The 13,010-nt window shown below is 39.2% G+C and overlaps 1 protein-coding gene across 1 annotated transcript; it reads left to right on the top strand.

Moving 5' to 3' along the window:
* The first annotated feature begins 172 nt into the window (after positions 1-172).
* Positions 173-12,343, top strand: LOC133367549 (vomeronasal type-2 receptor 26-like). The gene is made up of 5 exons (XM_061591640.1): positions 173-390; positions 1,817-2,108; positions 7,549-7,776; positions 10,059-10,185; positions 11,439-12,343. The coding sequence occupies exons 1-5, from the start codon at positions 173-175 to the stop codon at positions 12,341-12,343; spliced, it is 1,770 nt and encodes a 589-aa protein (XP_061447624.1).
* The last annotated feature ends 667 nt before the right edge of the window (positions 12,344-13,010 follow it).

The following is a 13,010-nucleotide window of genomic DNA, read 5'->3' as shown; positions in this document are numbered from 1 at the left end:
AAGGATGCCATAAATATACCCAATACCATTTTGAGCTATGGAGAGGGACTGAAAACAGGAAATAATCCTTATTTATACTCCAAGGTTCAGGCTTATCAAGAGATTAAACTACCATGGAAGTCAGGTGGCTTTAATCACAGAGACTCCAAATCACAGTGTTCTTGTACTCAAGATGGCATTCTTTGTCATCTTGCTACTGGTATTGCTTTCTCACATGGTACGCAAGCCATACATGTTTAAATGCAGTGTCCAGGATCTACAGTCTCCACTTCACATCTATCATCAGGCTGGTGACCTCATACTTGGAGCCATTGCTTCTCAGGCCCGTTTCACTGCCAATCCAATACCCTTCACTGAAAAACCTCCACCAGCATTGCTTGAAGAACTTATGTAAGAAGACTTACCTTTTCCCCCCTTTGATTGTTTTTATTGCCATGTATGTTGTAACTGGAATGATCAGTTCCATAGATGAACCTTTTCTTTCTTATTTTAAAGATGTTTTTAAAGCTTATTTTAAAAAATGTTTTTACATATGTTTTAAGTCTGTTTTTATGATGTTTCAAAGGTTTTTTAGTGCTTTTTTGCGGCCCTGGGCCCTGCTGGAAGGGTGGGATATAATAATAATAATAATAATAATAATAATAATAATAATAATAATAATAATAATAATATGAAGCCTCAAAACATTGGCTTCTTGTAGAAAACAAAGCAATTAAGGGAAACTTGGGGGTGGGGAAAAAGTGTTCCTTTTTGCCACAGAGAGAAAAGCACAGGACATCCCAACATGAAACAAGGGAGATGGATGTAATTTAGCAAATGTGATGAGAAATAAAGCATCAGCATAAAATCAGTATAATTTACCTTGCAGTTGATCCCACAGATGGCCAGCTCAGCCAATTATTTATGTAAATTTACAGAATATTTCTATTCTAGCATTGTGTAGGTAACTATATTAACTGTAATAAAAGACACAAAATAGAGTCAAGGTAATTGCAGCAGTATTTTTTTACATTTGCTTTGTAAAATGTGGATCCTACCTTGATTAACATCCCGAAGAAGGAAACAGCCATTCTCAGGCCCTTGATTAAGCTAGAAATCTATCGTTTGACACACTGAAGAATGAGGTCCTTCCTCAAACAAAACTTACTGATCTTACATAAATAATCCTCTGGGCTAGATTGTATATCTTGGAAAGTTACACCAAGGGGTTGCTTTACAGACTTCAAATATGCAAAATCTTTATGAATGTATAATTTGTATGTGACCTGAATTCTTTCTTAACTTTTTAAAAAAACTCATGGTGTGATGCATCAAAGCTTTTAAAACTTTTTTTACATTTTCTTTGCCCTCTTTTCTATTCGTTCCTCCTCTTTCTCTCTTATGCCTCATCTTATACCTCCATCTTTATCTCCTCTTACATATCTGACATTTTTAATATGGCAATTTTTCATAGTACATATGTAATATCAATTTTGGGCTGGGACCCATAATAGGGGATACAAAGTCATGACTACTTTGAGGGAGAAAAATACACTCATCACCTTTTAATAGCAACAAGCACAATGACAAATAACTTAAACAATATAAATGTACTGCCTTCAAGTTGATTCCGACTTATGTCTACCCTATGAATAGGGTTTTCATGAGGCTGAGAGGCAGTGACTGGCCAAAGGTCACCCAGTCAGCTTCATGGCTATGTGGGGATTCGAACCCTCGTCTCCCAGGTCATAGTCCAACACCTTAACCACTACGCCACACTGGTATATTTAATCTGTGTGGAAAATCCATCTGATATAGAATGAAACTCTCTTTCTAGTGTCGTGCCTAAGAATTACCAGCACATTCTGGCCTTGGCCTTTGCAGTGAAGGAGATCAATGAAAACTCTGAGATCTTACCCAACCTCACTTTGGGTTTCCGCATCTATGACAGCTATGGTAATGCAAGGAAGACATATCATGCCATAATGCTACTTTTATCCACTTTGGAGAAATTTGTCCCCAACTACACATGTGATACCCAGAATAATCTAATTGCAGTCATAGGGGGACTGGATGCCCAAATCTCCTTTCATGTGGCAACTATCTTGGATATCTATAAGATTCCACAGGTAAGATACCTTTGTGAGTCTGTATGAGAAATAGGGATTTAACTCATACTTCCTTGGAGTGATAATTTAATTCATACTAATTTGGGGGCTTGGAGACAGAATTGGAGGTTATAGACCTTTTCTGTGAATATCAAGAAAAACAATCTTCACAGTTCATTCACAAATTAGGGGGGAAATTCTAACATCCATTAAAGAAATGGTTCACTGAGTGGTCTTTACACTGTACCAACCTCCATAATACTTCACCCCTCTCCCTCCTGGTAAGCATTAGCAACATCTGGCAACAAGCTAATGCGCTGTCCCAGCCTCTGAGCTGCTTCTGATCTATAGATAGGAACCCTATATTATTTAGCAGATCCTGATTTTAATTGAACTAGCAACAAAAAGCTCAGGATCTGAGCTGCATGTGTCCAGGTGAGAGGAAGGATGTGCTTAAGGGTGCACTATTTATGTGCACATCTCAATGGACACAAAAGGGGCAGGGGGAGTACTGGGGATCCTTCGAGCCCTATAGCAATCCTATAGTGCTTATGCAGAAATGCAAATTATAAGTAATGTACTAAAGCCCTAGGACTAGGGATGGGCAGGAATTTCACTGAATTTGGATTTAGCAATGGATTTTTCAGTGGTCTGCATATTCTCCATCATTGCAGAGTGATCCTGTTTGCTCTGAACTTCAGTGGCTTTTCCCCAACACTGGTTCCCCCCCCTCAAATATTCCCTCGAATATATTGTTCTTGTACTGTTTTTACTCACAGCATAGCATTACAGCTCTCTCACTCTCTCTCTCTCTCTGCCACCCCACCACCACTCCAATACAAAAGATAAGTCTCAACCAGTTGACTGTACGAGGAGGTGGGAGGGCACTGAAAGCTACTCTCCTCCTTAGCCAGTCTCTGCTTGCTAATGTAAAAACTGATCAGCCTTAGTCACAGCTGCGAAGAAGGCAGCTGCAAAACTGCTTTCCTTTTCTTTATCAATATTTTATTTCAAATTATCAATACTTTATTTCAAACTATCAAAGATTATCACTATTTTCTTTCAAAATACTGGTATTTTCTTTCATTTATCAATATTTCCTTTCAAAATATCAATATTTTGAAAGAAAACATACATATTAATATCAATATTTTTGGAATAAAATAACAATATTAATATCAATATTTTTGGAGAGAGGAAAAATAAGAACGGTAAAATCAGCAGAAAGCAGACAAAGAACAAACTCGAATCAATACTGCCTGTTAGCTCGACAGAATGCTTTTGAAGTGGCACCAATTAACAGATCCCATCCCTACTGAAGACATATCAACTCTTTCCTTATAATAAAAAGGTTCATAAACTGGTTAAAGAAAGGACATTGAGTGTGAATGCAGCTGAGAAAGGGTTGTTGCATTAATAGAGGTTGTTGCATCTTCACTAAATAAACTGAATTCTTGGTTGGCTGTAACTTGAAATTTGTATGAATACACATAGATCTTAACAACTTCATAATTCATTCTGAGAATTTTAACCTGTGGCTTCTTGTACAGTATAGCAGTAAAAGAGTGGAGATTTTGAGCCAAATATTTTGAGCGAGTGTAGTTCCTCCATTAGTCGTGAACCTAGTGCCAGTGCCAGAGGGCAGCCAGATTGGGCCCTGACCAAAGGCCCCTAGAGGGTCCCTCCTTAGGGTGCCTGGGAGCTCCCTCTCTGCAATCCATGGCAGGTTCAGGAGCTGAAGCTGCCACGGATCACAGAGAAGGAGCTCCCAATCACCCCCTACTGTGACACCCACCTGCATGCCCCACCTACCTTTCCCTTGAAGTGAATGCTGGCCGCACTGCAGGTGCATGCTTGCCATCAACCAAGATGGCGGCTGAGGTTTCCCTAAGGAGCTGATGCCCCTGCTGCCATCTTGGTTGATGGCAGGTATGCACACACGTAGCACACATGCCTGCCATCAACCAAGATGGTGACAGAGGCATAATTCCCTTAGGGAAGCCTCGGCCACCATCTTGTTTGATTGTAGGCATGCTCGCACAGTGTGGGCAGCATTCACTTCAAGGGAAAGGTAGGTGGGGTGTGCATGCAGGTGCCAGGGCCTGGGACAGGCTGGTGCCCAAGGGCCATGGTATGCCTGGTGCTGGCCCTGCATGAACCTATTAGCTGGCATTAGGCCAGCAACTATAAATTGAACTACCATTCAGGATGGTTGTAAAGGCTGCTGATATAATGTCCATTAATTATGGTATTATTTATTTATTAAAGCTACAGTATATCCTGCCCTTCCTCCCAGTAGGAGCCCAGGGCATCAAACAAAACACTAAAAACACTCTGAAACAACTTAAAAACAGACTTTAAAAAATATTAAAGCAAAACATCTTTAAAAACATCTTTTTAAAAAGCTTTAAAAACATATTAAAAAGCAATTCCAACACAGACTGGGATATGGTTTCTACTTAAAAGGCTTGTTGAAAGAGGAAGGTCTTCAGTAGGTACTGAAAAGATAACAGAGATGGTGCCTGTCTAATATTTAAGAGGAGGTAATCCCAAAGTGTAAGTGCCACAACACTAAAGATCCACTTCCTATGTTGTGCACAATGGCCCTCCTGATAAAACGGTATCTGCAGGAGGCCATTCCATATTTAGTTTTAGTTTGTTTTATCATTTATTTTGTATCGACATGGTGTTTTATTATTTATTGTAAGGTGTCCAGAGAACTTTGTATCATGGAAAGGCATACAAATGTCATAAATGAATACTACTATTCTTTTTCCACCCTACCCTAATATCTCTTTAGCTAATATAGACTTAGGTTTTATTATTATTGTTGAGATTTTTAATGTTTTCATGTATTTGTATGTTTTTATGTTGTATGTCGCCCAGAGTGGCTGGACAACCAGCCAGATGGGCGACTAATAAATTTAATAAATAAATAAAATAAAATAAATATATGGCTCTGCTCCAGTGATGAATAATAAAATACCAGGACTTCCCAGACTGGGATAAGGTCTCTACTTAAAAGGCTTGTTGAAAGAGGAAAATCTTCAGTAGGTGCCAAAAAAATAACAGAAACGGTGCCTGTCTAATATTTAAAGGGAGGGAATTCCAAAGTGTCGGTGCCACAACACTAAAGATCTGCTTCCTACGTTGTGCAGAACGGACCTCCTGATAAGATGCTTTCTGCAGGAGGCCCATATTAGTTTTAGTTTCAGTTTGATGGTTTTATTGTTTATTTTATATTGACATGGTGTTTTATTATTTATTGTAAGATGTCCAGAGAACTTTGTATCATGGGGAGGCATACAAATGCCATAAATGAATACTACTATTATTCTCTTTCCACCCTACCCTAATCTCTCTTTAGCTAATATATGGTTCTGTTCCAGAGATGAATGATAAAACCCCGGGACTTCCTTTCTTCCAGGTGGCTCCTCAGGAAGCCCGCCAGTTTGCTGGGATCCTCTCTTTGCTTCTGCATTTTAAGTGGACATGGATTGGGGTCATAATTATGGACAGTGAAAATGGAGAAAGATTTGTGCAAACTGTGCTTCCACCACTGAGAGGGTGGTGTCTGTTTTGCCTTTTTAGAAAAGATGCCCAAATTTACCTTTGCCACTGAAGGATATGACATGCTGCAACAGGGGGCAAAAATACATGAGTAAGTGATGAGCAGCATAGCCAATGTCATGGTGCTCTATGGAGAATCTTATTCCATGACATTTTTCATGTGGTTTCCATATCTATCAGAACTTGAATACGTGCAAAATAAAGCCAAAGGTATAGTGTGGATAACAACAGCCCAAGTGGAGTTCAGTTCACTGGTCTATCAAAAGACTTGGGATACAAAAATATTCCATGGGACTTTGGCCTTTGCAGTTCACTCAAATGACCAACCAGGATTTATTAAGAGCAGAAAGCCAGCACAACTGAAGATGGTTTTATCAGGGACTTCTGGCAACAGGCTTTTGGCTGTGTATTTTCAAATTCCGTTGAGGGTGATGGAGAGAGGGATGTTTGCACTGGGGAGGAACAACTGGAGAGCCTTCCTGGATCTTTTTTTGAAATAAGTATGACTGGCCACAGCTATAGCATCTATAATGGTGTCTATGCTCTGGCCCATGCTTTACATGCCACGTCTTTATCTAGAGCCAAACACAGAGTTCTGGTGGATGCTAAAGGACAAAAGCTTCAGGACCAACAGCTATGGCAGGTAATGCACTTAACTTCCTCATATAGGAGAGCATCGTTTCTGGGGTATTCCAACAGGTTCCAATCTATGTAGAAAACTGGACACACAAACTCTAAATCTGTTCACAGTCGCACCTTCATTCCTTCTCCCACTAGCAAGAAATTAAAGTCCACATTTCATATCTCAATTTGCCTTCTCTTTTTTTTAGGCTGTAAACTAGGGCCAGGCATTATCAGTTTCCTCTTTGATGTAGCTTTGTTCCCCTTTGAAGGAGCATTTGTGGGGGGCAAAGAATTTTAGGGAATTTTGTGGAGGGGAATGTTACTAGAAATATCAACGGAGGAGGTCCAAGTGTGGGTTTTTTTCTCCCTACTCTTTTCCCCACTATAAAAATACTAAGCCACCATTCCTGCCAGCTGATTGCTTTGAATCTAGTTTCTAGTGACTCTTCATAATGGCACAACATAATTCCCAGAGATATTACTGGGGAGAAAAGATTACCAGATCCAATCCTAGATAAGTTGTTTAGTTTTTAAAAAAGTAAAAGTGAGTGTGAGAGAGAAAATCCACACTCAGCCCATCTTATCTAATACTTTATGTAATTATCTATTTATTAAATTTATATCCTGCCCTTCTCCCAGAAGGAGCCCAGGGCGGCAAACTAAAACTGAAAGCGCTCTAAACGATTTTACAAACAAAAGACTTTAAAACATACTAAAACAAAACATCACATCTTTAAAAAATCTTTAAAAAATAGGTTTAAAAACATCATAAAAGCAGTTTTAGCACACATGCAGACTGGGATAAGGTCTCTACTGAAAAGGCTTGTTGAAAGAGGAAGCTCTTCAGTAGGCGCCAAAAAGATAACAGCGATGGCTCCTGTCTAATATTTAAGGCAAGGGAATTCCAAAGTGTTGGTGCTACTACTCTAAAGGTCCTTCTACCCAAACATTTGTATGCTTCATCCAGCTTTGGAAGAATTCTCCCCTCCACTAATTCCTGAATGTTGTGAAAAAAGTTTGGCCAAATATTTCTGTGAACTTAATCTTATCATCATACACTGTTGAAATTTTGATATTCATGTCATGTCATGTCATATTCACTGCTGCTGCCTCTTTGTCATAAAGAGTGAGCACTTCTTCCATCAATCTTCTCTCACCCCAAACTTTCCATGGCATCATTCTGCTGCTTCTGTGGCCGTTAGATCTTGATTGACAAAAAATATGCTATAGCCTTTCCTAAATTATTGTCTTTTCCTTTTCAATTTAGTTCCATCGTTTTCTGAAAAATGTCTCATTTAACAATAGTGCTGGAGACAAGGTTTCATTCAACCATAATGGTGAATTAGTAGCTGGATATGATATTATCAACTGGATTGTTTCTTCAAACCAATCCTTTCACAGAGTGAAAGTTGGAAGGATGGGTCCCTATGGTCCTCCAGGACAAGCTTTCACCATCAATGAGGATGCCATAAGCTGGCACACCTGGTTTAACCAGGTAGGATCTAACTGTAGGCAATTATGAAAGTCTTCCCATTTTGTATTAACATTTCTGTTAGTAGTGATGTGTAAAATTAATTTTATTTGACAGCAATAGGTCCCTATAAAATCTTGGTTTTGATTGAAATAAGCACAATGCATGAATTGATGAACAAGATGAGGACCCACGTGTGTTTTTTTGTTTATTATTATTATTTATTTATTTATTTAATTTGTATACCACCCTTCCTCCCAGCAGGAGCCCAGGGTGGCAAACAAAGCACTAAAACACTTTAAAGATCATAAAAACAGATCTTAAAATTCATTAAAACAAAACAGCATTAAAAACATTTTTTAAAAAAAAACAACTTTAAAAAAGGGTTAAAACATTATTAAAAACATAAACAATTCTGACACAGATGCAGAGTGGGATAGGTCTCAACTTAAAAGGCTTATTGAAAAAGGAAAGTCTTCAAAAGGCGCCAAAAAGAAAGCAGAGATGGTGCCTGCCTAATATTCAAATATTGTTCTGATTGCTCTGCTCTTGACTTTATTTACTGAGAAATTTGGAAGATTTAGAATAGAATTTGATTATATTTCTATTATTTGAATATACATAAAAGCACAATTGATTCAAGGTTCTGCCAAACTTCATGCATTCAACTGAAACAGATGTTATCTTGAATGTGTAGTCACAGCTCATATATATGTACTGGCAATGTCTACTTTATGGTTGAGGAACCTCAGGCATGAGGATTGAATGCAGTCCTCCAGCCCACTCTATCTGGCCCTTGCAACTCTGCCCATGCCACACCCCTCACTCACCTTGCTTCACCTCCCAAATGCTTTTGACTGGCTGAAATATGTATTTGGATGGATGGAGTACAGAGAGGGATGTGTGAACATATGTAGAATTCGCTTCCTGTACAAAGGTGAAGTTAACATTCATTGTTCTATCCACTTTTGCTTCTGGCACCACCCACACTGGCATGTGGCCCTTGGAAGATTGCCAATAAGGGAATGTGACCCTTAGGCTGAAATAAGTTTCCTCACTCATGATCTACTTGATGTCTTTGCATTTTGTATTTCTAAGAACCATAATCACAGAACCATTATCCAGAAGTACTTAAGAATTATACAAGAATCATATGAAAAATCTAAGTAAAAAGACAATATGTATATATATGAAACACAAGCCCTGTAACTCCTGAATATATTTGTTTATTTAAAAAACTGTTATATCTAACACAGATTTGGAATCGTTATCAGGTTAGTGCTAAATTAAGCTGAGACTCTAAAAATAGCAAAATGGACATACCCATTATCAGTGTTTACACTGTATTTTTAAAACAAGGTAATTCTTCATTGTTTTAATAAAGAAAAATAGCATTGAGCCTATTGCCATTCCCACTTTCAGTGGGGGCGACTTTGCCTCCACCACCCCATTTCAAGAAAGACACAGGTGGCTCAGTCCAAAGGAGGAGGAAGGTCACATGTGACCTTTGATCCATTGCGGGAGGGGTGGCGAGCAAGGCTTTTAAAGTTTGCTCCGGCCTCCAGTCTCCCTCTTTGTTTCCTTGCAGTGCCCTCCCTCCCACCCTTTCAGTATGAGTTTAGCTAGTCACCATTTAGGGGCTGAGTAGGAATTTTTTGGAGGGAGTCATACTTAGCCTCCCCTTTGGTTTGCCTACACCATACTGCAGGGTTTAATTCAATTGGCTTCTTGAGTGGCAGGGCTTCTGCCAGTTGACATGGAGTTTGGGTAGATGAGCAGGTTGGAGGGTTAGTATGAGGTATACTGAGGCAGTTATAGGATTAGGGGCGCCCTTTTGGGAACTCTCAGTGTTTAGGACTGGGGTGCCTCTGGGGGGTGCCTCTGGGGGCCTATCTTGTGCATCCTGGTTAATGCTGGCATGGCGGGGCCCAGATGTGCAAGGTGAGAGACCACCCAGGGGCCATCTAGCAAAGAGGGATGTATTTATCCATATGCTTGGCTGGGGGGCCACAGCCTATGGCTGTTGACATACCCAGGGGTCTGGGCCTCACCTGCCCAAACAGATTTAATTCAGTTAATTTGGTTGATTTGGTCTGCAGGTTCTCCCAAATTTATTGTTATATTTTAATAAATATAACATCTTCCCAATCTTCATGTCTCAACGCTTTCTTGGTGGTGTGGGAGCAATTAAGCATTTACTGTAATGCCTTGTTATTTTAAATATATATAAAAACACAGTGGGACCTTACTAATTCTAGGGTCATTATTCCCCAGACTATCACTGTTCATTTTTCTTTATGGATTAGACATGCCCTGTCTCTGTTTGTACTGAGAGTTGCCATCCTGGTTCTAGCAAAAAAATGAAAGAGGGGGAGCCATTCTGCTGCTATGATTGCATCCCTTGCCCGGAAGGGAAGATTTCAGACCAAGAAGGTAAGAACCATACAGAGTTATACAACAGAATGGGTGTTTTTCAGACATTATTAAAATAATGTAATATATACAGGATTTTCTTCTGTTGTTGTTGTTATTTTAGAATTAGAATTAGAATTTATATCCTGCCATTCCTTCCAAAGATGCCCAGGGCGGCAAACATAAGCAAAATCATTTGATAAGAAAAGCACACTAAAAACAGTTAAAAACATTCTAAAACACAGTTTAAATATTATAAAGCACAGTTTAAAAATATTCTAAAACACAGCTAAAAACTCTCTTTCATCAGAGATCTTCAGCTTGCCAGGAACAGTCTCCTTCAGCCATCAAATGCCTGGATAAACAGAAATGTTTACAAATTCCTCCTGAAAGATAATATTTATTTATTTATTTATTTATTTATTTATTTATTTGATTAATATCCCACCCTTCCTCCCCAGGGCTGCAAACAAAAGCACTAAAAACATTTTAAAACATCATAAAAACAGACTTTAAAATACATTAAAACTAAACAACTTTAAAAACATTCTTTAAAAAAGCTTTGAAGACATCTTAATTTTTTTTAAAAAAACATTGTTTATTTTTTAAAAAAAGGTTTAAAAACATATTAAAAAGCAATTCCAACACAGAAGCAGACTAGGATAAAGTCTCAACTTAAAAGGCTTGTTGAAAGAGGAAGGTCTTCAACAGACGCCAAAAAGATAACAGAGATGGTGATATAATAATAGTGATTTAGCCAAACTCACCTCACTGGGGAGGGCACCTCACTGAAAAGGCCCTGTCATGGGTCATCACTAGCCAGGCAGTGCTCCATGTCTGAAATGTGAAGTTGCTGAAGGGGGAAGAGTCTGTGATATTTAGGAGGGACCAATGGTCATCCTGGATGGTTAAGGCTAGTTAAGAACTTGAGAATGCTTCACTGACAAGCTACTGTTAATACTCAGACAAACCATAGTTAAGTCACTGGGCAGGGTTCACACTTAAGCTAAGTCATAGTTTAACAAACCATCACTATTATTCACCGATGATTTCTTAAATCATGGCATGGTGTTATATACAAACCAGTTCAGGTCCCAAGATGTTTCAAGAAATGGAAACTCTTCCTTTCACCTCATCAACTGCAGATTGAGGTGGCAAAATGATGGCAGTGAGTCTGATGCAGGCCTAGGAAGAATCTTACCTTTCTGAGATAAAGCTATGTCATTTGTAGAGATTTGTACCATGTTCATGAGATTAAGACTACTTTTTTCCAGACATGCATGATTGCCATAAATGTGCAGAGAGAAGTTATCCAAGCAAGAATCATGATTTCTGCATTCCCAAGACTGTGACCTTTTTGTCTCACAAAGAACCTTTGGGAATAAGCTTAATTTCTTTCACTCTTTTCTTGTCTTTGATCACAGTTTTGGTGTTAGGAACATTTATGAAGCATCACGACACTCCTATTATCATTGCCAACAACAGAGGCCTAACCTATACTCTCCTCATCACCCTCCTGCTGTGCTTCCTTTGTGCATTGCTATTCATTGGCCAGCCTGAGAAGGTGACTTACCTCCTCCGACAAACAGCTTTTGGCATCATCTTTTCAGTTGCTATTTCCTGTGTATTGGCGAAAACCATTACAGTGTTTCTGGCTTTCATGGCTACAAACCCAGGATCCAGGATGAGGAAGTGGGTGGGGAAAAGAATGGCCAACTCCATTGTTCTTTTCTGCTCCTTTATTCAAACAGTCATTTGTACTGTGTGGTGGGCCACAGCTCCCCCATTCCCATGTACTGATGTGCATTCATTAACTAATGAAATTGTATTAGAATGTAATGAGGGCTCAGCTACAATGTTTTACTGTGTTCTGAGCTACATGGGCTTCCTGGCTACTGTCAGCTTCACTGTGGCTTTCCTTACCAGAAAGTTACCTGACAGTTTCAATGAAGCCAAGTTCATCACTTTCAGCATGTTGATCTTTTGCAGTGTATGGTTGTCCTTTGTTCCAACCTATCTGAGCGCAAAGGGCAAATACATGGTAGCTGTGGAGATCTTCTCTATTTTAGCCTCTAGTGCTGGGTTGCTGGGTTTCATCTTTTTCCCCAAATACTATATTATTGTGTTGAGGCCTGAGTTAAACAACAGGGAACAACTAATAAGGAAAAAAATATCATAATTTGGGTATACGGTATGTGTCTTTTACTATAATTGTCAAGTGGCTTTCAGTTTTGGAGCAAAACATCCAGAAACAAGGGAGTAGTTTCTCCATACTCAGAGGACTCAGTAGAGAATCTGTAAATTACAAGAAAATGGAATTATTTTAAAACCCCAATATGACCTGAGAAGCACCTTTTAGCCTCTAGGGTAACATGGAAGGCATAGAGGGCACACCAGTCAGTAAAAACATTATTGTGTGTCATGAGTAAGAACAGAACACCAGCAAGAAGCACCCATATCTACCCAGTCCCACTCTTCCAAATGGTAGAGAGTCTTATAGCTATTCCCTTTTAATTCCCTCAGTCATACCAACATTATTTTGCTATCTAAAACATTTGTAGTCTGAAATATCCGCACCCCATTTTGTTGTCACAATAATCCTGTAAGGTAAGTTAGGTTAAGAGAAAGACACTGGCCCAAGACTTGTAGGGTGAGTTGAAACTGGCTCTCCCCTTTCTAGTCTGATGTTCTACCCACTGCACCACATTGGCCCTCATTCCTTATAAGTGAGGCTCCCAAGCGAAAATATGAAGCTGCCTCATATTGTCAGACAATTGGTCCCTATAGCCCAATAATATTGTTCCCGCATGTGGCGGAGGAATGTTTGCCTCCACCCCCCCTTCACT

This window comes from Rhineura floridana, chromosome 11 (assembly GCF_030035675.1).
Source record: "Rhineura floridana isolate rRhiFlo1 chromosome 11, rRhiFlo1.hap2, whole genome shotgun sequence".
Lineage (NCBI taxonomy): Eukaryota > Metazoa > Chordata > Lepidosauria > Squamata > Rhineuridae > Rhineura > Rhineura floridana.
Note: the sequence above shows the minus strand (reverse complement) of the source record. Positions and strands in the feature narration are given on the sequence as shown.